The sequence below is a fragment of the Leptinotarsa decemlineata genome, unplaced genomic scaffold (genome assembly GCF_025532065.1).
Source record: "Leptinotarsa decemlineata unplaced genomic scaffold, Ldec_3_MD MMD2_tig00026328_RagTag_RagTag, whole genome shotgun sequence".
NCBI lineage: Eukaryota > Metazoa > Arthropoda > Insecta > Coleoptera > Chrysomelidae > Leptinotarsa > Leptinotarsa decemlineata.
In genome coordinates, this window is record NW_027412688.1 from 10,615,602 (window position 1) to 10,643,045 (window position 27,444).

Consider the following 27,444-nt stretch of genomic DNA (forward strand, 5'->3'; position numbering starts at 1 on the left):
TCGTAACTTAATACACCAATAAATTTGTAATCTTTTTGTCATATAAAATTGATTTTGTTTATTTCTTATGAAAATTTTATAGACTATGCCACTCGCACGGTCTTCTCGAATCTAACGACAAGTCGTTTGCTAAAACTCAGTCAAGCTGTTTGGGCTGTAGTGCGTACTATCAAAATGGTTATATATACATACTAATATACCTACATAATGATATATACATACATGAATGAATGAATGAAAATCGTATATTACAAGTTATTTGCAGTTTTAACAATTTTTGTGTGTGAATGTGTTTGTGTAGGGCCCTGCTATAGGCTTATGCCTCTTCAGGGTATACATACATAGAAACATACATGCTTATATACATACACTTGAAAAGCATTACCCCACCGCTGCCTCGAGGCGGAGTTTCATAATTATGTTGTGATGTGTTGTGGTGCCCTCTGATGTGACGGCGAGTGTTCAGACTATTCTGTCCCTTCGGGGAGCGTTCTGACATTTCGAGTCAGCTAATGTTAAGTTTACTCAAAATGGAAAAAATAAGAGAAAATATTGGGTTCATCTAGTAAATGATTTGAGAGGGAAGCGAATAGAATTTACTAGTGAAAGAACTAGGAGTGTGATAAAGAAAGATTTCATCAATATTTCAGGATGTTAAAAAAGTCAATTTGGGGAATTACATTCTATGGTTGAAAATGATATTAATAAAAGATGAATATAAGTCCGATAAGATCGTCCGACATCTTGTGCACAAATAAACGTAAACGACCCCTACCACCGTTCTGGCGCCGATGGGAATCAAAGAGTTCACCAACTACCTCTACTCTTTGATGGGAATCGGTCGATCGCCGACACGACAGATCGCGTCCCGACACGCTGCTCTTTAATAATATAATTCTAATCGTATTAAATGTATGGATACGATATACTTATGGCACGCCACGACACGCCCCGACACAATAATGTAATTCCGCCTTTAGTGGGGTAAAAAATATCTTAATTTTTTATATGTACTTCCTTTCCGGACAGGGGTGTGCAATTGTATCCTTTTGCACCCCATTGCTGGCACCCACGAAGTCATATACTCATTAATAAAAAAGGTTTAGTATTTTTTAATTTTAAACAAAAACCAATAAATCATTATTGATATTTCCTTCATTTTATTTTATATGGCCGTTCGAAAATAAACATGTGATTCCCATATACGATGGGTCAAGTTCGAAAACATGTGGAAAGATTCACGAGTTGAAAATAGGTCCTCAGATTAATTGTTCCCGCCAAAAGTATTTTGCTGTCTCAACTACAGTATTCCGTAATTATACGGAATACTGTGACTTTACTTGATGACAAAACGCAACCACAGTAGAATAATACTTTTACCCGAGAATACCTACCACACTGTGAAGCAACTATTATTTCTAGTGTCAGAACCACATAATATGTCAGAATTGTTAATAAGTTCCTCCAATCCAGAGAGGTGTAGAAATAACTGCTCTAAGACCAAAAAGTCAAGTCAAAACAGATGAAATTAAGGTCACGTCACAAGTCACGAGTGAAAAACAAAAGAAAAAGTCCAGAACTCACAAATGACAAATGTCACATTGTTTTTCACAACAAAAATAATATACTAAGAAAACATCTGGAAATTCTTTCTTTAAAGCAATATTTTCTTTGAATATTATCATTAAGGAATGTCTTCTAATGGAATGAATATAGAAATTCTATAAAAGGTTAAAGGTTTGTAAGAATGAAAAATTATCATATTTAATAAACATTTATGGTATTTCAGATGCTTCAAAGTAAATGTCATCATTCGAATGCATTACCCTTCGAGACGTGCTCATTCTGTAATTCCGCAGCTCCAGAAACACTGCTGGAAATTTGTTTTGATTATATTAACAAACATCTAGAAACTATCTGCAAGTATGATTCACTATCAGGAGATCTGACATTGATGAATGGGCTGGCTCTGCCAGTAGAAATTTGTGAACGTTTGTTAGATGTCAGATGTAATAGTTTAACACCTGTTAATTCAAATTTCATCAATATATTCAAAAACACTGAGTGCACTAGGCTGAAACGGGTCAGATTAAGGAAATCCAAGATACAGGACCGCGACTTGGAAATTTTACTCCAACATAAGTTAATAGAACTAGATATATCGCAAAGTCCAGATCTTACATCAAATTGTATAAAATACATAACCGAACATGGGTCAAGTCTCTTGTCGCTTAGTATAGGGGAAAACACATCAATTTTTCCAAATGAAATCTATGGAGAACCCAAATTTAATGAGGAACAGTTCAACCAAGGATTTATATTCTTAGCACCTTCTCTTAAAAAATTATCTCTCAGAGGTCTCAATTCGCTACAGCCAGCCTTTTATATGCAGTTGTTGAACAATCTGTCAAATTTAACCTATTTGGATTTATCGAGTTGCGGTGATTTACATAACTTCACATATGCAACACATCTCGTTAACTTGACCTCTCTTATTTTATACAATGTAGATGCTATTGATAAAATGGTACCTGCAATTTGCAAATTAGTTAACCTAAGACACTTAGATATATCCCAGTCTAGAGACGAACATGGTAAATATGACAAAGGAAATAAAATATTGAAAACTATTGTTGAAAGCCTTCCAAAACTGACTTCTTTGGATATTTCTGGAACTAATTTGGCTGGAAGAGGAGTTGCTGAAACAATGAATGGATATGTTTCTGATATACCTGGCTTAAGTTCAAGAGTCAATAATCCATTTCAATATTTGGGACTGTACGAAACTTCTCATGATGCTTGTTTGAGACATGACATACCTGCAAAACTGGTGAGGCTATACAGTGCAATAGTAGAATAAAAATTACCTCTCCTGAATTTTTGAATGGGATGAGATTTTAAGGTCAGATGAAGTTTATCTAAAAAGACTTGAAATTTATTATTTTTTAATGGAAAACAATAGTTTGGCCTTCGCTGAGTGAGCACACTCAACTTTTTTTTATTAGAAAGGGGATCATTGGGAATTACCTGGGAGGTAACTCACGCACATTCGATGGAAACTCATTAAAGCTTGTGAACGAAGATCATACAATCCCTTATTTTTACTTTTTATCATCAAATGGAATTATTTCTACCTCTTGTATTATAATTGCAAAATTCATTGTTGAATATGAGTTCATTATTAATTTTGAGACATTGTTGTAACTCGAGTAGGTATTTGATTGAGTGTAGTTCAGATTGTGAAAAGAGATCAGCCGTGAGTATACATTTGAAATGACATTTGAAATATGATTTTTATTGATTTATTAAAGTAAGATAAGCCACAGTGATCACATATACATAAAAGCTACCTAAAATTAGAGCATTGTAAACCTTGAATATTTCCAACACCTATAGAGGGCTCCTTACGTTGCTATATTTTTTTTCATTGACAAGCTCTATATGACCAGACCAATTTACCGTATCATCTATTTTCAGTCCCAAATATTTCATTTGTGTGATGTTTGTTTTGTGGGCAGATTATGTTATTTATCATTTGCAGATTCTTAAGAAGACTATAAAACTATTTTTATAACGGCTGTTCCAATTTCGAAAAATAAACTGGTATTGAATATAGAATCAAAAAGACCTGTCAGACAGACATCACAAGACCTCTTTATTTGTTAAAAGTTGCAAAAATGTTCTCGGCAGCGAACGACTCACTATTGTTTTTGCGTCAGAATGTATTAGAAATGATTTCTTTTCATGTACATTTTGTCAAACATTGATACCTAGCTCTGTTATTAAATTATCATAGGGAGTGGGTGATTTTTTACATTCTCAATGTAGATGAAAATATTAATATAACACATTAAACAAATTCATTTTCAGATTGCTGGCAATGCTAATGAGGACCAGATTTTGGTTGCAGCACTTGCATACTTGGATAGAACAGACATGTTACAAAAAGTTATGAATGAGCTTTTTCATTTATTTAGATTTGAAAATATTGTCCATGTAGGCCAGGCTCTTAATGTTGTTCTGGAAGCTATGGGAAGACATTTACATGAAAGACATATTCAAATATCTGGAAGGTATTGTAATCCTAACCTCTATTATAATAGCTAACTACTAATGGTGATTACCAGATGTATTCTTGATATTGATAGTAACGAATTCTCCCTCATTCTTAAAATGAATAAGTGTAGAGGAAAAAGGAAATCAAATGAAAATCTTGACAAACTTCACGCTATCTTTTGAATCCATTGAAATGCATATACAGCTTGTCAAATGTAGGAAGAGCTTTCTGAATTCCGTTATGGTCCCGCCCACTATATGTGCGTTCGTTAGAAGACTATAAGAGTGAAAGAGAGAGAGAGAAATCTCAAGTCTCTTCCTAGATTTGACAAGCTGTAATTTGTAACAGCACATAACCTGTTTTTTTTGAGTGATATGAATGACTTCTGTTTTTAATGGTCGTTCTAAGAAATTTACACCAGATTATACATTTCGAAGAGTCTGTTAATTAAAATCATTCAAATTATATGTAACGATTTATAAAAATAGGATGGCGACTTCACACAAATGTTCAATACTGAAAATAATTCTTCATAGAAATTATATGTAACGATTTATAAAAATAGGATGGCGACTTCACAAATGTTCAATACTGAAAATAATTCTTCATAGTGGTTTTATATGTATTAATAATTTGAATTACGGTGACTTTTACTACATATTGAAACTAGAGACCAGAAACAAAGCATTTGTGATCCATCACCATTCAGTGTAGTTTTGACTTATCATTGGTCTGCTCACTGGTGCTAGACTGAATCACAACCGTACAACTATATATACACACCTTAATATACATTTAGAGTACAAATGATATTAAAATAGCTCAAATACAAAGTAAAAATATTTGCACAAATATAGACGTACATTAAATAATTTCTCCAAACACATACAATAAACACGAATACTGAAGAGAGATATTACACATTAAAGAAACAATACCAGAAAAGTTTAAAATATCAAAAACGCACGATACAATACTTTGTCTATACAGTGAAACACGTCAAATTTAAATTATAATTTGACATACTTCAACGGAAAAATGCTACCTCTACCTTCAACCCCCGTCGAATGACAGGTAAAACCCCCAATTTTTCAAATGAGAAGTATTGGCTTGTGATATATCGATTGAAAGGTCTCTTCATTCTATATTCAAAAATGTTATCGCTTCCAAGTTTATTGCAACAATTAAGATAAAATAAATTAAAATCATGTGGTTACCGAAATTCGATAAAATACGCTCAAAACTTATTGCAATATACTCAAAACTTATTTCATGTAAATGATAATAATAATAATAATAATAATAGGGCAGCTGCTCGAGCAGCTGATGAACTCGGTATAGTTTTCGACTCTGAACGAGGTGACTACAACTCTGTCACCGAGTTGGAACCCGTTCAGCAAAAAGCTCAGATAAAAGCCGCAGAGATCACCTTACTTCTGCGGAGACACAGGGATAAGCCAATGCATGGGGTCTTCTTCAATAATATTGAAGACCTTGGCTTATCAAAGCGCCTGACGTTCGCTTTTCTCAGGTCGAGTGGGCTGAAGTCGGAAACTGAGGGGTTCATCATGGCTTGCCAGGATGGTGTCTTCAACACCTTAGTCTACCGCAGTCGCGTGATGGGTATAGAGGTTCCTGACACAAGGTGCAGGGCCTGCCGCGAGGCGCCCGAGACCCTATTGCACTTGCTATCAGCATGTCCAGCATATGCGGTCTCGGCCTATATCCATCGACATAACGCGGCCCTAAGAGTGCTATATTACCATCTACGGCACTCTTACGGTATTGACGAGACACCGGTGTTGCCCTACGCTCCGGGGGATATTGAATCCGTTGTGGGGAACGAGAAGTGCCGAATTTATTGGAACTATTCGTTCCCCACCCTCAGGCTCATACAAGCTAATAAGCCTGATGTAGTCCTTCTCGACCACCAGACCAAAACGATATTTGTCGTGGAGTTTTCAGCTCCTGGCGAGACGAATATCGTCAGAAAAGAGGAGGAAAAACGGATAAAATATCGAGATTTTCTCTTCGAACTCCGCAGACTCTATCCAGATCACTCTGTCAAGATGGTCGTTCTGATTATCGGAGTCCTTGGTGGAATGATGTCTTCTCTACTCTCGAATCTCAAAATCATACCGGCTTGCCGCACTAAGGCAGAAATCTTAGCCGCACAGATGCAGAAGGCTCTCATTCTTGGCTCACTGCGTTTGCTCAGGGCACACGATTCTCGGACCCAATGATCACTTACCCCACGGCGTGGGGAGTGGTCATTGGTTGATTATGCTGGCGCGCCCTCCCGAATGTATCGGGGCTTCGGGGGATAGGGCCTGACCAGCGCACACTACGGTGGAAAAAAAAAAAAAAATAATAATAGCTTTATTGTCCAACAGTTACCCATTCACAAGACAATATCAAATTTTATTCACAATATTTAACCATAAACGAAAAATAAAATGAACATAAAAGAAAAACTAATTCTAATTATGTACTTCAAGTACACATTAGCAATTCTAATAATGTTATGAAGGTGAGTGAAGAATAAATCACCATGGGCACAAATGTTGAGATCTTGATAATAAGAAAGTAAGAAAACCCATAGCAATGTTCATTTTACATGGTATCCCTTAAAAAAGTAAATAATTTCCTTGGAAACGTTAGTTTAAAACGCCTTGTCAACTTGTTTTTTATGCTACAACATTAGTTGTCAGTATTTTAATTTGAATTTAAAGTTCGTTAACTTCAAGTCTGACGAATGGTTAGATTACCGGAAATACATAGATTAACGGAAATACATAAATTAACAGTTTCACAAATGATTGGCTACGGAGATAAAACCCGAACACAACAGGAAGTAGACAGGCATCCACTACATTCAATTTCAGCCATACATCAATAGTAAACATATTAAAAGAAAATAAAATGCATCCATATAAAATGATACCTACTCAGGAGCTCATGGAAGACGATTTTTATAGAAGAACTTATTTTTATGAGCAAATGATGGACATGTCAGATAACAATATCATCCAATTAGAAAATGTTATGTTTTCTGATGAGTGTACTATGTCTCTTAACGGTTATAATAATAATAATAATATTTTATTCACCATTCACGATACATAGTGTATATATGGTAAGTCAATCAATAATCAGAATTAATACTAGGTATAAATTTAAAAATGTTAATATTTATACAAGAGGTCACTAAAAAGAAAAAAAAGAAATAAATTTATACATACATATAAACACATACACAATTAAAATATATAAAAACGTATACAGATCTAGTTCATATTTTATTTTTCAGAAATTATCGTCTAAAAATTCTTGGAAACTATAGTAGCATTTCTCTAATAGCAAGTCTTTAACTTTCTTTTGAAATATGATGTTACTTCCAGTCCGTTTGAGTGATTCTGGTAGTTTATTGTAATAAATGATTGCATTGTAATCCGGAGACCTCTCATAGAATGTCGTTCTATGTTTAGGAATTTTCAATAAGTTGCCGTGTCTGGTGTTATATTCATGTTTCTCAGAATTACACGGATAATTATCTATATTCTGTTTGGCAAAGATAATACATCGAAAAATGTACACAGCAGGCACAGTAAGAATTTTATTTTCTTTAAAGATAGATCGACAACTGTCTTGATAATTCAAGTTAAAACTCAGTCTTACTAAACGCTTTTCGGAAACAAACACTCTCAAGAATTCTCTTGCTCGACCCCATGCCAATATATTCAGATTAATATGTGAATATGCCATAGCATAGTAAATGCTCAACAAGCCTGATGTATTCAAGGTTGATTTCATTTGTTTAATAGCGAAATAGGCTTTGTTTAGTTTTGAACATACACTTTCAATGTGTCTACCCCAATTTAAACTCTCATCTAAATGAGTGCCTATAAATTTAGTTTCTATAGAGGGTTGGATGTCGTCAATTACAAAAAGTTCGTTGGGTAACAATTTTCGGTGAAAAAATTTAACTATTACCGATTTGGACGTGTTTAGAATTAACTTATTTCTCCGACACCAGGATGAAAATTGATTTACAACCATTTCCAATTTAACTGCAAGCTGTTCTGCATCCTGATCGGATATTGTTATCGTTGTGTCGTCGGCAAACATGGTAACATGAACGTTTTCTAAATATTGTGGAAGATCATTTACATAAAGAAGAAACAGCAGTGGCCCAAGAACTGAACCCTGTGGTACCCCAAGTTTCACAGCCTGACTGTGTGAAATTGAATTATTGCATCTCACTATCATGGTTCTATCTGTCATATATGATTGTATCCACTTTATTATACTGGCTGGAAGTCCTAGAGGCGCCAATTTATCTATTAATGTTTCAATACATACTGTATCAAAGGCTTTTGACAAGTCGAAAAATAATGATAAGACATATTTGTTGTCAATCTCTTTATACTGACACGAGGCTGTTTCAATCGACCTGTTTTGCCTGAAACCATGCTGAGAAGTACTTACTAATTTGTTCTTTTCTAAGTGATAAATCACTCTTGTAGACACTATTTTTTCAAACATTTTCGATAAAGAACTGAGAAGAGAAATTTGCCTGTAGTTGTCAACTACTTTTAGGTAACCTTTTTTGTGCAGAGGAATTATCAATGCTTTTTTAAATTCATCTGGAAAGAATCCTTGTATAAATGGTTTTTGTATTAAGTCAATAATATTTTTTATAACTATAATCGATAATTCATCATATCCTGAAAATGTCTTATTTTTCATTCTATTAAGACAATCAACTACTTCATATTCTGTGATAGGGTAAGATGGGTATGGATAATTGATGGTGACATTTTCTACCCTAGTACAGGGAAGAGACATATTCTGACCAAAATGATTTAACATTGTGGAATCTGATGCATTAGCGAAATGCTCAGCAAAAGTTAATGCAACTTTGTGTGGGTCAGAAATAACGGTATCCTTCTGCTGAAGAATGATTTTTTCTTTTCCATCTTTCTTTTTTATACCTAATCCACTATTAATAATTTTCCAGGTTTTTTTAGTTTTATTTGCGGATTTATTTATTTTCGACGAATAATGTTCTCTTTTTGTCTTTTTAACATTTTCTTTGTGTTCTTTAACTTTTGCCTTGTATCCGTCCTTTAGAATGGAATTGGTTTCATGAGAGTGTGATAAAATCCAGAACATATCCTTCAGCTCTTTACTTTCTTTAGTTATTTCATTTGTTACTCAACGTTTTGTGTTATTACCATTGTTTCTTATATGTACATGTTTACTTGGACATGATATATCATAATACCATAGTAATGTCTGAATGAAATATTGGAAAGCTTCATTAAGAAGTAGATGATATACAGGCAACCGTCTTCAAAAGTCAGTCTTGTTCTTAGTTCCTTAATATTGTCAGGATAAAGCGTACGCCTCATAACTGAATGTCTGCTACACACTTCTTCTTTTTTGTCAATGTTTTCCGTCCTATCGTATATTAAAATATGGGCAAGATGATCAGCAATATTTGGTTGAACTATATTACATTTAAAACTTGGTTTTGGGAGATTTGTCACCATGTAGTCGATAGAGGTTGCGCTGGTGTGACCGTTTCTATTGGTAAAAATTCTAGTATCTTCTTTGGCATTTTCCCATAATTGATATGAGTTCAAAATATCTATTAGCAATTTTGTGTTCATACTCGATTTTTGACAGTCTATGTTAAAGTCTCCGCAGAGAACAACAAAATCAGACCTACTAGTAGCTATATCAAGTGCCTGTGTTAACACACTGATAAAAATATTGGGATTACCATTTGGTGGTCTGTATGCGGTTATAAAAGAAATGGTACAGTCTTTCATTTTATAACGTATGGCACATATTTCAATTTCACATTCTATGGACAGATTAGCGATGGCCCTAATCACAGTTTCATTGTGTTCTGCCTTTATGAGTATGAGAGAACCACCACGAAATTTAATCGGCCAAATTGCCGCTACTGGTTAACGGAAAATTCTCACCGGATGAGAGAAGAACACACACAATACCCTCAAAAGGTTAAAGTTTGGGCAAGGATTGTAGGAAACCATATCATTGGTCCCTTTTTCATTGAGGGCAACTTGAATGGCAATAATTATTTGGCACTACTTCAAAATTATGTCATTTCAAGTTTAGCAAATTTATATCTTGATCCAGGAAACCTTCAAGTTCCAGTGAATACGATGTGGTTTCAGCAGGATGGAGCATCACCACATTACCAAGTTAATGTCCGGCAATACCTCGATACATTTACCAATCGGTGGATAGGGAGGTGAGGATCCATTGAATGGCCAGCATGATCATCTGATTTTTCATCATTAGATTTCCTTTTATGGGGATATGTAAAGAGCAATGTGTACAAAACTAAACCTTCAGATTTGAATGACTTAAAAGAACGAATACTGCTTGCGATTAGGTTTTTGAGTGTATTTTATTGAATCTCGGTAACCACATGATTTTAATTTATTTTATCCTAATTGTTGCAATAAACTTGAAAGCTATTACATTTTTGAAAAATGAATGAAGATACCTTTCATACGATATGTCACAAACCTATACTTTCCATTAAAAAATTGGGGGTTGTCCCTATCATTCAAAGGGGGTTGAAGGTAGTGGTGGCATTTTTAGTTTAAAGAATGTCAAATTATAATTTATATTCGACGTGTTTCGTTTTTATTTTAATATGTACAGTAACCGAAATAATGAATTTATTCCATTTGGTTTTTAGACACTGTACATTAAAAATACAGATGATGAAATAAATTAGAGAAAACTATTCTCATAGAAGTAACTCTTCTAAACTATAATAGGATCTACCCATAGACCTACGTAGTATTTCTTTGTCCATGGATCTACTACATAATAAATGTTTTACTGATTTCCGAAATTTACAGTTGTCCTTTAAAATTTTAAACATCTTAAGACCATTATAATATAAGGAGTCTTTGACTAGAGAAGAGGCTGTATGGGTAATCTTAGGTCGTTAGCCTGACAAGGTATACATGACGACACTTCCCCTTGCAAAGACACCATCTTTAGGATCGAAAGCACACTCAATCTTCGAGTATCAGGTATTGGATCATAAATGTAACAGTTTTGGGCTCTGGTATCACCTATTGTCCTATTGTTATCAAACAGAGAGTAAGTAATTATCATTATTTTAATTTCAAAACAATTTTTTTTTTCAGTGCTACATTATTTTACATTGTGAAAAGTACTGAAAGAGAATTGCATAATGATGTTAATGTCAAACGTAAAATCATAACAACACTGTTGAATGGTATGAGTGCTCATAGAAGAGATGACACAATGATGAGAAATGGATGTTTAACCCTGTGTCAGTTCAAGATACCTGTAGATGTTGTGAGTTATGTTTAATCGCTTTTTAAAATTATTTACAATGTTTATTATTTGAGTTGACTAGTATTCAGATTTATAATTGAATCATTACTATATCTTCCTTCAACTATTTGAACAGCAATAGGTTTTTTGATGTTTTGGTGGGTTTTATGTATCTCAAGTAAGTAACTAAATTTACACCGATTTTTCAAAAGCATTTGACATCGTGAACCATAAAGTTTTTTGTGAAAAGTTAGAGGCAATTGGCTTTTTATTGAGTTTGTTGAACTGTTCTCAAGTTATCTTTGTGATAGATCAGAGTTTGTGAAAATTAAAGGATTTATTTCTCATGAGATATCTGTTACCTCAGGAGTACCTCAAGGCAGTCACTTGGGACCTTTTCTCTTTATTATTCTCATAAATGATATCAAAGAAATAATTACTCATTCTGAAATACTGATGTTTGCTGACGATCTAAAAATGTTCAGGGCAATAGATTCATTGCAAGATTGTGTGAAAATTCAAATGGACCTTAAATCTTTCTCATATTGGTGTAAGGTGAATAACATGTATGTCAATGTGTCAAAATGTAAAATTATTTCCTTTTCAAAGTCATTCAACCTTTAATCGGCTGGTTATAGTATTGAAGGGAAGAAGTTGGAATGTGTACAATCTATATAAGATCTGGGTGTTATGATGGATGTCAAGATGGACTTTCATTTACAGTATGAATACATATCTAACAAAGCGATTCATATGCAGATCAACTAAAGATTTCATAAACACTTCTTCTATTAAAATACTGTAAGATCAGTTATTGAGTATTGCAGTTATTGAGTATTGCACTTGTATCTGGTCTCCAACTTACTTCAACCACAGTTATGATTTTGAGAAAGTTCAGAACAAATTTCTTAGATATGTTGCCTTCAAAATGAACATGCCATCTAGAATTCATTCTGAAATTCGCTCTACTATTGGCTTGCTCAAACTGAGTACAAGACGGGCACATGCAGATATAATATTTCTCCATAAATTGTTGAACAACGTAATTAATTGCCCAATTTTTCTCTGTCAAGTCAATCTGCATATTCCCCAGAGGAGGACATGTAACAACCAAACTTTCAATCTCGACTTTCATAAGTGTAATTATGGAAAATATTCTCCTTTGTCTAGAATTTTATCAAATGCCAATGAGACCAACATTATTTATTTCACATCTCTCAGAGCACTTTTAGATATACTCTACATGATATACAGACTATTTTTAATCACACTTCATTTTAATTTTCTCTATATAGGTAAATTTATTAGATATATAGATGGTAGAATAGTTAACTTTCTAAGGTAAATATATTGTATAAAAATTGGGAGTTACCCCTTGAATGAATCAATAAATGAATGTTTTTATTCAGATGAATTGATTGAATCAAATAAAAATTGGAGTAGAATTTTTTGAATGATCGAAACGAATAGAAGTGAAAGCAGACAAAAACATTGTGAAATTTATTGATTGAAATATTCGAAAACGCCCTTCGATGTTTTGGAAAGTATATCCTCCCTTAATAAACACAATAAGGAGTTAACAAGTTCCTGCCTAGGTAACCTATATTTATATTAGGTTGTCTCAAAAGTTTCGTCCGTTTTTGAGTCTACTTCAAATTGTAATATCTCAGTGAATACTTATTCAATTCAATCAAAATGAGCGCTATTTGAATCAGTGTACTTTTGCCAACGTAACAAAAGTCGATTATTTGAAGGTGGTTGACAATGTTTCGTGTTTTTCGAATCTATAAAAATTAAAAAGATTAACTAAAAAATAACAATTATATTATGCAAAAAAATATAAATTACAATGAAATAAAACACAAGCAACGATTAAAAATTGAACTATTAACAAGAAATGAAAAATAAAAATTATTAACAAGAAATGAAAATTAAAAATTATTATAAGATTCCAAGCCAAGTTACTTCAAGACTTTTCAATTGTTAGTATTCACAATCGTCTTCGGGTGATGACTGGACTTAATCCTCCGAGATCTGACTATTTATAGGTCATTCGAGTGCTTTCACCTATCCCCTCTTCCCTCTTTCCGCTTCATCGGTTTTAGCGGAAGCTGACCGTTTGGCGGGAGTTGATCGTGTTCCGCTTGATTAAAGGTTTCCATATGTTGCGTATCATTATAGCAGCTTGGCTAAATGCGTTGTTGGACATCATAAATGCGGCTTTTTTGAATTTTCTCCTAAACCAGTGTTCCTTCTTGTGGATGATTTCAGCTTCAGACCACTTAATGTTATGTTGATGAGTCCAAACATACTCTGTCATTCCTGATTTGCTGGTTTCTCCTCTGGGCATAAAACTGTATAATGCTTTGCCACAATAATTCAAAGATGACAATATGTCTTGTGCATCATTCAAAACTAAGATCCGTAAATATTTAACGCAGCACTGTTTTTAATCCGTAGATGACTATCTGGATCATGCAGTTTCATGTGCATGTGAGTAGGTAATCCCTCTTCATCATTAGGATTACTATCCTGTTCTTTGGTTTTAACATGTTCATACTTCTTGTCTTTAATTATGATATGTACCTTGTTACTTGTATGTTTATCATGTGAAGCTTTCCACTATTTTATTTTATTTATCTTATGTGATCTATGTCACTATCTGGACGAATGTGTAGATGTCTAATTGTTTACATGAAATAAATATTTCTATTTCTATAGAGTTCCATCAAGTAGCCAAAATTTGAGTGACTATTTTTTCAGCTTTTTGATTATGAACGGCTCGTCAACATACTTTTGCATTCTGTAGATGGAATGGCCCAGGAAAGTTTTGTACAAAGGATTGGAATATACTTACTGAATTCTTTGGCTTGTCAAGTAGACGGAACTCAAAAAGTGAAGCTCGGTGAACTGGGAGCTATAGATGTGAGACCTCCTTAATTAACTCAAATTTAACATGATTTAGTTATCCTTTTTAATTTTCGTAGAAAATGATATGGCTAATAAAAGAAAGACTGGAGAGAGGAATCTGCGATGACGTTCTAGAAGTAGCCTGGTCTACCATGTGGAATGTTACTGATGAAACACCCGAGAATTGCAGAAAATTTCTGAAACTGGAAGGAATGCAGCATTTTTTGTTATGTCTTGAGGTGGGTTAGTAAAGTTTACATCAAAGTATCTTAACGCTTTTTTTTTCTCTGCAGAAATTTCCTGATAAAGAAGAACTGCTTCGCAACATGATGGGATTGTTAGGAAACGTAGCCGAAGTAAAAGAGCTCAGGCACTATTTGATAACTCCAGAGTACTTATCAGTGTTTTCCAGACTGCTAGATTCTAGAAGCGATGGAATTGAAGTTAGTTATAATGCAGCCGGAGTAATTTCGCATATTGCTTCTGATGGCCCTGAAGTATGGAATGTAACAGAACCTTCTAGAGCGTATGTTCTGAAAAAAATGGTGTCAGCGATAGATCGATGGAATATTAATTCTCAAAGAAACATAAACTACCGGTCATTTGAACCAATTCTGTATCTGGTGCAAGTTTATCACACGCCGGAATGTCAACAATGGGCAGTGTGGGCTCTAGCGAACTTAACAAGAGTTTATCGTAAGTGATGTTTGAATAGAATAGAATTGTTTTTTGGGAAAGAAAGTTTTTGGCTTTCTACTACTCCATCTGATACAAAAAAATGGATGAGAGAATCTTCCAAAGAAAGGAAGGATTAATCAATTTGAAAATAAGTAACTCTATACATGGATGTGTAGATCATGCAAAGAAGTAACTTTCAGACAAAAAAAAAAAAAAAAAAAACCCTTTCAAAAAGAATAGAATTGATTTTGAAGTTTATCTTAAGTGATGTTTGAATAGAATAGAATTGATTTTATTTGCCATTAAAAATTTCAGACACATAAAATTTCATCAGACTAGTCAGAACCCAAGTACTAGTACCCAAGTACTATGCTAAATATAAAACATAAATGAAGACAAATGTTGCATACATTTCGAAACATTAAAAATATAATTCATTATTTTCATTAACATTCATTGGGAGTTTAATAACTCCTTCATAGATTAAAATGCAGGTAGCTGTATAGAGTTGCATATTTTATATTGCAGTCCAGCTATGCACCTTATAACTTTTTTGAAAGTAAGGGCGATTACATCTTCTCTTACGAAGACGCCATCTTTGAGATCGACAGATCTTCAAACATTGAAGATAAACGAGGCTCCGCAAGGTGTTTGGTTACAAAGCCAAGCTTTGCCATCGACAATAACAAGATTCGTCCTCATTTATTTTTGGTATTTGAGGATTGAGTTCTATTTCGATTCCATAGATAGTATCTCAGTAAGAGGGATGTCGTTGACCATACTTACTCACCCTTGTTTTTAAGGACAGTTAGGTCTAGCAACGCAATTGTTGGTCAGCCTAGCACCACTGATGAGAGCTGTGGTAGGTCGAAACAGCGCTGTCAGGTGTTGAATCAAAATTTGGGCTCTGGTTTTCAACTAGTTGCCTTGCAGTGAAAGCTGCAGTTAAAGACATATAACGAATTTTGTCGGCGGTTGATGTCGAAGCTTGACTTGGCAACTGACTGCCTTGGGGAGCCTCGTTTATTTTTGATATTCGAGGATTGAGTTCTGTGTTGATCCTATAGATGTCGTCTTCGTAAGGGAAGATGTCTCCGTACAGCCTGTCAAATGTAGAAAAGGCGAATTTTCATTTTTCTCAAAAAAATATTTATTTATTCATCAATTTCTATTTTGTCCCCTTCAAAGTAGTTTGTGCCAGCGTTTTTTCCAACCCACAAAGCAATTATAATATGCAATTTTTGGTATATCCTGAGCTCTCCCAGCGATTCGGTTTTTATTTCCTCAATCGTCGCAAAACGCTGTCCTTTTATGGGTCTCTTCAATCTTGGAACAGGAAAAAGTCGCTGAGGGCAAATCTAGTGAAAACGGTGGCTGATGTATGATTACGGTGTTGTTTTTGGCCAAAAAATTACAAACAAGCAATGACTAATGAGCAGGTGTATTATCGAGATTCAAAAGCCATGAATTCTTTTTCCACAATACCGGACGTTTTCCCCATATTGCTTCTCGTAAGCGGCGCATAACTTTCATTGGGATGATTGGACTTTGGTTTTGAAGTCATAACTATTTACCCATAATTCGTCACCAGTTATGACTCTTTAAAGCAATGTTTTTGAGCACATAATTCCATTTTTCACACAAAATTTGATGTCGCCATGTTTGTTTTTTCTGTACCTTCACATTGACGAAATGGCCGTCTCACTCATATAAACACAAACTGCCGTTCGATTAACAGAAATGTCAATAAGAAATGACATTTTAATAACGCTGTCTTTTCTTTGAGAGGTATAATGCTCACTTCAAATACTCTTGAGATTTATAATCTGTTAATATTTTCAGACAATGAAAGGATAAAGGTTAATTTTTCCAACAATTTTAGAACTCCTTTTTTTCAAAATTAACATATCTTTTGATTTTTTAGCTGAGAAGTATTGTACTTTAGTAGAAAAAGAAGGCGGTCTGAGATTGCTTCAGGAATTATTACTTCAGAGAGCTCCTTCTTTCAGACTAAGAGAGTTGGCTGCTATCGTTTTACAAAACTGCAGAACATACCAGCAAGACAACTGGCGAGTTATTGTGGAGGCACTGGAAGGATGAGTTTTTTGTAATCTAATTTATCAATAACTGCTGAAATACTCATCAGAGCAATGTAAAATTTATTTGTGATTATATTTTTTCACACAAATACTGACATACCAGCATGGTTTATGCGGACTGTTATTTTTTATTTAATTGTAAATAATAATTTACAGACTTTATTTGTAACTGTACCTATTTTGTCTTATTTTCTTTTGAATAGAGTAATTTGTGATTTTTATTTATGCAATAAAGATATATTTATTACTAATCCCGAGTTTAAAGCTTTCGGTTAAAAGTTGTTAAGTACCTTACAAATATTTATTAAAGTGCTATATTGAATATTGTTGTACAATTATTGTGATTAATGGGAAAAATGTCGCTAATAATATCTAATGTGTCTAGGCTAGGGGTAAATCAGATTTACTTGAAGAATAAAAATGAGTAGGATACGCTATTGATAGTAATTATAGAATATTCACAATAAATTTCGGTAGCTTCATCAGTTTTTGGTGAAGCTACTGTGTAGCGAACCGAGTTTTAAATGAAGTTTATTGTGAAAATTTTATAATTGTTAAAATGGATAGCGTTATTAATTTTCATCAAGTAACGGGTCGAAGTATTCATAAATAGAATACTGGTTGTCCGACGCTGCAATGTAAGTCTATCATAGAATATCACAACATTCTACTGAAATTGGAAGTGGCGTGACAAATTCAAAGTTATCAAAGCATTGAAACCCAACGATCTTGTATAAAAACTTTAAATATGTTTTGTTCTTCCGAATGGGGTGTTCAAAATCACTTTATTTTGAGATTTTCAATAAATAATTTTACAAGCACGCGACAAGTATTTCGCATTACAATGGCTTCTTGATGATTATGGAAATGAAACCAGTTTTTTTACCACCTACTAGATTTTTATTTATGTATGGCTTTATAATAAAGCGCGTGGTTTACTGGGTTAAAATTAAATCATTCCAAATGAAGTAATTCATAACAATGATAAATGTTAATTTAATTTTAATCCACTAAAACACGCGCTTTATTATTAAGCCATACATGAATAAAAATCTAGTAGGTGGTAGAAAAACTGGCCCCATTTCCATAATCATTAATGATAAATCAGATTTACTGTAGGAACAATTTGAACAGAATACATTTTCACCTGAAATTATTTATTTTATAAATATATAATATCCCTCCGGTTATCAACTAAACTGACCGCCACTGTTTTATGGTCCAACTTACTTCCCGTAAACAAACTAAGTTATGCTGCCTTCAATGTAAGGATGGAAAAGGCCTCTCTATTGTCTTGTTATTCTGAGGATTTTGGGCTTCTGACTTTTTTGTTCTGCGTTTGCTCTATATTTGATTCCTGTCTACGTTTCATGTTTTTTACAGGTTGCCAATTTTCGTTTAATGCTCTGGAAATTATTTTTACAAAACGTTGATACATTATTATCTGTGACTTTAACAAGTCCATTCAAATAAAATAAATGCAACATATCAACAATTTATTATTTTAAAACTTGTGTCAGCGTTTTGCACTTATGAGTGCTTTGCCAAATCATATAAAGTTTACCCACCATCTCCGTAATATATTCTGAACTCCAGGGTCGCTCGGGTTAATCAAGGCAAGATTAATCCGATTTTGTGATATCTGACAGCAAATATTTATTGACGTGAGGAATTTTAACTCTTGAGTAAATAACTTCAAAAAATTTCGGGAATTTTTTATGATTTTTTTCAACATGGCAACACTGTTTTTCAGTACATCATATTGTTTGGTTATGGTTGCTGGTTACTGAAATTAAAAAATGTAAATTTGAAATTGAGTAAATATTGATACCTCTAACATTAAACGAACAGGGGATGGCCAAAAATGCAGAAATATTCATTTGTTTAATAGTGGTCATTTCAATAATAATTCTATACGTTTTGAACAAATGCATTTTGAATACAGACTTAGTACAGAACCCACCTGAAGACTACAGTTGGATTATACACGGATTTCGAAATGCATTGGGTTATGCTACTCTATTTCTACCAGGCTGTTTAGTGTACAAATATATACAGAAAACTAATTACATAAGTAAAAGTGGCAGAGGACTAATTGGAGCCCTAATAAGAACGTGTTTCGGAGAAGATGAGCTGTTGCTCGTCAGTACAAGTGCACATGCAATTCCAGTAGAAAGGACGGCTCTTCAAGATGGATTCTTACTCACATTTTATTTTTTTGGACTTCAGATATCCTATCTTTCCTGGGGAATATTGCAGGAAAAGGTTATGACCCAGGCCTATGAAAATTCAACTAAAGACACAGGCTATTTCAAAGATTCACAGTTTTTAGTTTTTATTAATCGGATATTGGCTTTTCTTTTGTCTGCTGTAATATTATTCTGTAGGAGACAACCTAGACACAGATGTCCACTATACAAATATATTTTTTGTTCCTTCTCAAATATTATGAGTTCTTGGTGTCAGTATGAAGCTCTCAAATATGTATCTTTTCCTCACCAAGTTCTTGCAAAAGCTAGTAAAACTATTCCAGTTATGATAATGGGAAAAATTATCTCGAGAACAAAATATGAATATTATGAATATGTGACTGCTGTGATGCTTTCAGTGGGAATGCTGTTTTTCATGGTTGACACCGGTAACGATCGCTCAAAATCAACAGTAACTACATTTTCAGGAGTTTTACTCCTCTGTTCCTATATCTCTTTTGATAGTTTCACATCAAATTGGCAGGGAAGTTTGTTCAAACAATATGAAGTGAAACCTTTGCAAATGATGTGCTTTGTCAATCTGTTTTCTTGCATTTTCACAGCCGTATCACTTATTCAACAGGGAGGTTTTATGCAAAGCTTTACGTTTATGATAAATTTTCCTAGCTTCATAGTAGATGTTGTGTTACTTTCTCTTTGTAGCGCAGTTGGACAATTGTTCATATTCAACACTGTATCTACATTTGGACCCCTCGTTTTTGTAATAATTAGCACAATAAGGCAAGGGTTTTCTGTTTTATTGAGCTGCATCATATACCACCATAAGGTAAATGCTGTAGGTATATTTGGTCTTATACTAGTATTTTTGAGTATACTTTTAAGGGTATATTGTAGTTATAGACTTAAATCATTGAAACAGCTCAACACTTCCAATATTAAAAATCAACAATGCTAATCCTATTTTGTCATATTTTTATTATTGGTCATATTATGAAAAATTGAAATATATACATATATATTGACAATTATAGTTTTTCATTACACCATTTATCACCTTTGAAAAATGTACAAACTTTTATTTGTATTATTTTAAGAAAGAGGACACTCAAGGAATATTATCTCTTTTCTTGTAATGATAAAAATGAAAGCTTCATACTCACTTTGAAAAAGCAGACAACGGAAATAGTTAGATCATTGTTACTTTGGAAAATGGCAAACTTGTAATTAGAAGAACAGTACATTTATTTTATTCAAAGAAAGGAATTTCGGGCCCTTGACATAAAATGGGAGCCTTGAGAAAAGACCAAGTATGTCATCTCCAATGATAAGCGGAAATAAATTGTCGAAAACTTAAAAGGAATTACATTTCAGCTGGAAAAACAGAAAATTGCTCTGAATCGGGAGTGATGAATATATTTGCTGAATGAGACATTACTTGAGGCAGATAAGAAAGTTTTGAATTGAGAATAGAAATATTTATTATCTGGACAAAACTTAATGAAGAATATATCATTGGAGAGATGTGGCAAAACAAAAACATTACAAGCCCACGTCAAGCATTTTAAGAAGGCTAGTCAACCGGAGAAGATTTTATTCTGGAAAAGGAAAGCTGATTGTTATCAGTAATTGTCATTGATAATACTAGTTATTCCAGAAAAAAAAATTAATGGGAAATATGTCGGAGAAAGTAAATATTATTATTTTGCATCTGCGAACTCAATCCCATTGAAATAGTTTGGCTCAAAAAGAGGGTTTCGTTGTAAAGAAGCACGATATCTGAAATGAAAGATCTTAAAAAAATCTGTTTTTCCGTTAACCAGCTATCGCACCCCTACGAACGACAAACCTCAGAAGTCTAAACTTGTGCGAGCTAAAGATTAACGAATTAACGAGGTCTTATCTTTTAACCTGTGATTCCTGATAGCAAGTGACAATCGATCGTTCAGACTAGGGCTTGAACCACCGACCAACACGGCAGTCAATTCGATTGAGTGAACTAAGCACCCGCGTCGAACCGCCTGGCCACCAACCGAAGATGTCTAAATACTTTTTTAAGGGGTCCTTAAAAAAACGTTGATTCCGAAAAAAGGCGAAAATTATATAAAAGAAGAGGATAACATGTGGAAATAAGATGATTCAGTTGAGAAAACTGTAGAAAATAGTTTAGTGAAAATCTCACAATAAAATGTTTTTTGAATACGCAATGGATTTTCAAGTATCGGCCAATTCTATCATATATAAAATTCTGAAGAATTTCACCATTAGTAAATTTTAAAAATAAAGGCAATTTTCACTTCATTGAGAGATCAAGTTATTCGGAGTAGTAACCATTTTTTCGTTTTCATTAGTTGGTCGACTTATATCGGATGCACAAATTGATGACGTATTATGACCTATCTTACATATTATCTGTTGTAATGTCATTTTATGAGGTGGAAAAAATGCTAGTAACAAATTTCGACTGAAAATAGATAGATGCCCTCTGTAGTCAATAAATAGGTATTTATAATTACCTATTTTCATTATCATTATCATGTTATAAAAATCAATGTTATTAACGTAGATAAAATGTCAATATGGAATTCATTCCTTTTATTTTCAAATATTTTGTCGGTTGGTCAAGAAATCCCAGTTTTATATATAAACCAAATTCTGCATTTTTAACAAATACACTTATTAAACGTGAACGTGTAGAAAAATTGTATTTGTTGTTGTTTCATAATTTCATGATTTGTATTACTTTCATCCTTGGAATTATATTGACAAATTTCAATACTATCATAAACTACCTACACCTTACGATTCTATCTTCACACACTTTATTATCAAAAAATATATCACATGTGTCGCTATCGTAGTGCTATAAAAAAGCTACTGTGATAGCGAAACGTGATATTTTTTTTTAAATAAAGTTTGTGAAGTTTTTTTCGTAGTGCTACGAAAAAGCTACTGTGATAGCGAAACATGTCGTGTCGTGATATATTTTTTTAAAATAAAGTTTGTGGAGATCAAATTGTAAGGTGTGGTTTATGAAATTACTATGGATCTTCATCAAGTAACGGTCGAATCAACCAGAAAAAAAATGAATATCATCATGAATAGTTTTGGAAAGTTTCATTCATGGATATGCACACACACTAAAATGATATCCTTAAGGCACTGGAAATTAATTTTTACATTCAAATCCTTGAATATTCTTGAAAATGATAATGTAATGAATCTGAAGCTGCCCCTGACCGTTATCTCAGACACCAAACACAGGGCCCCCGTAAGGGCTACTGGCGCCTGTGTGCAAAAAAGGATTTTGGCGCCCCTTAAGGCATTTTGGATAATGTTTTTTTATTTATTTGTTTGAAGGTAGGTAGGTGCTTACAATAAAGCAAAAAACTGAACTTTAGAAGTCATATTTATTTGTTGACTAAAATATCAAAATGAAACAAACAGAATAAAATCATAACTATTCAACGAAAGTCATTTTTTGTGGAGGAAAAAAATCAGTTATTTATCGACCTTTTTTTGGGTAATGGTTACCTTTCACAATCTGAAAAAATATAAAAATTATAATGGAGAACTTTATACAAGTGTAGAAGGGCAAACTTTTTAGTTTACCCCGATAAGTTACTGCGTAAAAATCAAAGTATTTTTCACAAAGAAAAATCTTCTATTTATCAGTAACTTGTCGTATTTCACAATTTTGCTTATCAAAAAAAATATTAAGAAATTATACTTATCTTTTACGTTTCGGAGGCCAAAATCTGCCTTTTTTTTTAAAAAAACTTCTTTGACATCTTTCGAAGAAGTAAAGAAATAAGCTCTCAAAAAAGGAATAACTGCATATTTATTCGAATTTTTATTCATTTCTGAAGACGGAGGCAGATTTTGGCCTCCGAAACGTAAAAGATAAGTATAATTTCTTAATATTTTTTTGGATAGGCAAAATTGTGAAATACGACAAGTTACTGATAAATAGAAGATTTTTCTTTGTGAAAAATACTTTGATTTTTACGCAGTAACTTATCGGGGTAAACTAAAAAGTTTGCCCTTCTACACTTGTATAAATAAGTTCTCCATTATAATTTTTATATTTTTTCAGATTCTGGAAGGTAACCATTACCCAAAAAAAAGGTCGATAAAAAATCATAACAAAATAAATTGAAATAAATTCTTGTTCACACTCATTTTAAAGCATTTACTTTACTGATAGGGTACAGACACGTTGTTTATAAATACTAAAAAATAACCCGAAACTAAAAATTACATCTTTTTTACGAACAAATAACAGAAATATTGCCTAATGTCTACATAATGTCTAGATATTTTAAAAAATATGCAATATGCAGATACTTCTGATAAAAAATACCTAGGTAACTTCGTTATAAAATCAAAAATGATAGCTAGGTACGATAGAAAAATACAAAATAGCTATAGCAATATTTTCCGCTAATATCGCTAGCCCAGACAATCTTTCTTGAAGCATTGTCGACCTTAAATAATTTTCAATGTTTTTTAACTTTGAAAAAGATCGTTCGCCAGACGCTACAGATACAGGCAATGTCAGAAGAATTCTTAGTGAAATGCTAAGTTTGGAAGGGTGGAGATTGAATTGTTTCCAAATATATATTGTAAAATACTCAAGAGGTCAGTATCATCAGATAATGAAAACAAATTTAGCGTACTTAAGTAAAAAGCAATTTATTCGAGCCCATTCACTTAAACCCTTTCAAAAATAAAGGTAGAAAAAGTATTAAACTAATTTGATCTTATAGCCCTTAAAAAACCTACAAAATGGTTTTTTGAAAAGATCGATAGCATGAAAACTAAGCGAGTCATTGATAAAAAACCAATTATTTTTTTAAACTCGTACAGGGTCTTTGACTTTTTGACTATATTTATGTTCTTCCTAGAGCCTTTATTATGTTAGATGGAAAAAAAAAAAGTTTTATGCTTATATTCGTTTGCTATTTGGACTATTGAAAATAAATTATATTTCTTCTAATTGTTTCTCTGCAATTTATTCAAGCTAATGTAACTTAAAAATTTAAAAACACCTCACCCAAATGATATCAACATATATATTTTTCAAATCAGAGAAAAAAGGGCTTTTATTTTAGCGCATGATATACAGGGTGTTTTATTAATGTGGATGCTGCCTATATTTTTTATTTTCGATGCGATTTTGTTTTTATCTTATAACTTCAAAAGATAATATAGGAAAAAAAACGTACAACTTCTGCTCAAAACATTTTTTTCTATCTGACATAATGAAGGCTCTAGGAAGCACGTAAATGTAGTCAAAGACCCTGTACATGACATTTCAATTAATAAAAAGATATTTGGGTGAACAAAAAATAATTATAACCAGTATCCTATATAGGGTTAATGTTGATAGTAATTAAAGTAGGGACCACTTACCAATTTATAAAAAATATCACCGCCTGACATGTTCTCGCAACATAGGAATCGGCAGTAACTGGATGATATACTAATAAAATTTCGTGTGTATTTATACCTAATCCTATTTAATTTCTCAACTTTTATTTTAAAATTAATTTTTGTTTTTTTTTGAAAATTATTGCAATTTTTGACCCTAGATTTTGGCGCCATCCTTTAGGGGCGCCAAAGCACCCCTAAAGGGGTGCCCCTAAAGGATGTCGCCCGTGTGCATTGCACACTTTGCACATATGGTAGCGGGGGCCCTGACCAAACATATGACTTACCGCGAAAGGAATGCGATCGACTAATCGCCACGAAAAGAATAGATGAGTACCGAAACCTCTAGAGGTATCTAGAACGTTCGTTACCAATATAAAAGGTCGGGTCCTCGCCTGAAGCCGACATAGCTCGGCTTCAAACTTTTGTTGCATATCCTGCTACACCCGAAAATGTAATGGGGCGGTTAGTAGTTCAGGCATTCTTGGATGGACTTCTCGACCAAGAAACGAGGCAGGCCTTGACGCTAGCTCATCCCAAACATCTCGTGGATGCACTGGCAAGGAGTTTTAGGCTGCAAAACAATCCTGCAAGAGCCAGGGCAAAGTTCGAGCTATCGAGGAAGATGGACAAGTGCCTGCTGATATTGAGGCCACTATCAGGAAAGTAATGAAAGAAGCGTTGCCTAAGAGGAAACAAATAAGATGCTGGAACTGTGGGAAAATTGTACATGTGCGTAGCAAATGTCCAGTTTTCAAAGAATCGACACCAAATCAGGAAAACTAGAGGGGGTAGATGAGAAGGGGCAATCGTCGGCCTGTACCCAGCAAGCCCCCGAAAAAAACGCATATGTTGCCGTTCTCCAACGACAAGACAAACGTGTATTCGTAGACGGCCTCATCAACAACGAGTCTTGCACCATGCTGCTAAACACAGGTGCGACGAGAACCATTCTTGGGCCAACCTTTGCCAAAACACCGGCAGGAATTGAACCGTCAAGCTGGAAGTTACGCACCGCAACAGGAGGTGAGCCACTGTACTTAGAGAACTACCAAATGAATTGGTGTTGGGCAGCATAAAATTGAAACATCGTGCATTGGTGGCGGACATCGAGGACGATACAATCATTGGAATGGACATTATGAATTCCAGAGGGTTCGAGCTGAATTTCCAAGACGGCGTCCTACGTGTCGGCGGACAAGAACTGGTGCTTCATGGAAGAAGCGAAGAGACGATCAGGGTCCTGTTGGATGAAGACGTGTGCGTACCTGAAAGGACTGAAACCATCCTTGAGCCTCGCTCTTGGACGGAAGTGCGAGCAGCGGCAAGGTGGTAATGTTCGAGCCCAAGATACACGATGAGAAAATTGGACGAGGAATTGCACTGGGGAAGACCCTGTTGCATGTTGATAAAGACACGCTAGCCGGCTCCCTATTTTTCTCGACTTTGGATTTGAAGAGTGGATATTGGCAAGTTGAATTGACCCCAGAAGATGGAGAAAAGACAGATTTCACCATTGGCTCAGAATTGTGGCAGTTCACGGTTATGCCATTCGGGCTTTGTAATGCTCCAGCGACCTTCGAGAGATTGATGGAGACGGTTCTCAAGGGGCTCTCATGGAAGACATGTCTAGTGTATATCGACGATATAATCGTGGTCAGAAAATCGTTCGACGATCACTGGAGGAAATCTGGAGGAGGTGTTCATGCATCTGAGGAGTTCTGGATTGAAACTTAGTCCCAAGAAATGGTACCTTGGCCACGTTGTCTTTGGGAAAGGAGTGGCGGTAGACGAACAAAAGATCAAAGCAGTCAAGGATTGGCCCATTCTAAAAGACATACATCAGCTTCGGAGCTTCCTTGGTTTATGCACCTACTGGTGCAGAAAATGTGCTGTATGTGCTGCCAGTAACGGACCTCGGATAGGAACAAAAGCTCCAATGCGCCAGTATTACGTGGGTAGTCCATTTGAGAGAATCGCCATCGACATCGCCTAAAATGTACTGTATGTGCTACCAGTAACGGACCTCGGATACGACCGAAAGCTCCAATGCGCCAGTATAACGTGGATAGTCCATTTGAGAGAATCACCATCGACATCGCCGGCCCGTTCCCAGAGTCCGACCATGGGAATAAGTCCGACCATGGGAACAAATACATCCTAGTAGCCATGGACTACTTTAGCAAGTGGGCAGAAGCCTATGCCCTGCCCAACCAGGAAGCCTTTACCGTCGCTGACGTCCTGATAAAGGAATGGATATGTCGATTCGGTGTCCCATTGGAGCTGCATTCGGACCAGGGCAGAAATTTTGAGTCCAACCTGTTCCAAGAAATATAAAACTGTTGGGCATTCGAAAGATCGAAACCACAGCCTTACATCCACAGTCCAATGGAATGGTGGAACGAATGAATGAGACCTAGTCTGGCGGTACAACTCTAAGCGACGCCGTGGTTTATCACCGAAGTTGCGGAACTCGTGGGAAGGTCCGTACAAAATCATGAAAAAGATCAATGACCTCGTCTACCGTATCCATAAGCCACCTCGAGGAAAGCCTAGGGTCGTCCATTTTAATAGATTGGTTCCTTATTCTGGAAATCACGATCAAGTTCGCGCCCTCAGACCATCAGAGGATGGAATGGCCTTCCAGCAATTCATATCCTTATACTCGAACGGACAGAAGGTCGTACATGGGGTAACTCGAGAA

The 27,444-nt window shown here is 34.4% G+C and overlaps 2 protein-coding genes across 4 annotated transcripts; both read left to right on the forward strand.

Moving 5' to 3' along the window:
* Positions 1–1,558: 1,558 nt before the first annotated feature.
* On the forward strand, positions 1,559–17,351 carry LOC111507779 (protein zer-1 homolog). Of its 3 annotated transcripts, none has more exons than XM_074182432.1 (8): positions 1,559–1,737; positions 1,790–2,830; positions 3,871–4,073; positions 11,260–11,434; positions 14,177–14,338; positions 14,401–14,562; positions 14,617–15,019; positions 16,926–17,351. In XM_074182432.1, exons 2-8 carry the CDS (start codon positions 1,790–1,792, stop codon positions 17,099–17,101), a joined length of 2,322 nt encoding a protein of 773 aa, XP_074038533.1. In that variant the 5' UTR covers positions 1,559–1,737; the 3' UTR covers positions 17,102–17,351. The 3 variants fall into 3 exon arrangements, with proteins under 3 accessions (XP_074038533.1, XP_074038532.1, XP_074038531.1); XM_074182431.1 differs by having other exon boundaries at positions 1,559–1,730; XM_074182430.1 differs by lacking the exon at positions 1,559–1,737 and having other exon boundaries at positions 1,778–2,830.
* Positions 17,352–18,837: 1,486 nt separating this feature from the next.
* Positions 18,838–20,335, forward strand: sll (adenosine 3'-phospho 5'-phosphosulfate transporter 1). Its single transcript, XM_023163130.2, has one exon. The coding sequence runs from the start codon at positions 18,955–18,957 to the stop codon at positions 20,263–20,265; it is 1,311 nt and encodes a 436-aa protein (XP_023018898.2). The 5' UTR covers positions 18,838–18,954; the 3' UTR covers positions 20,266–20,335.
* Positions 20,336–27,444: the final 7,109 nt, after the last annotated feature.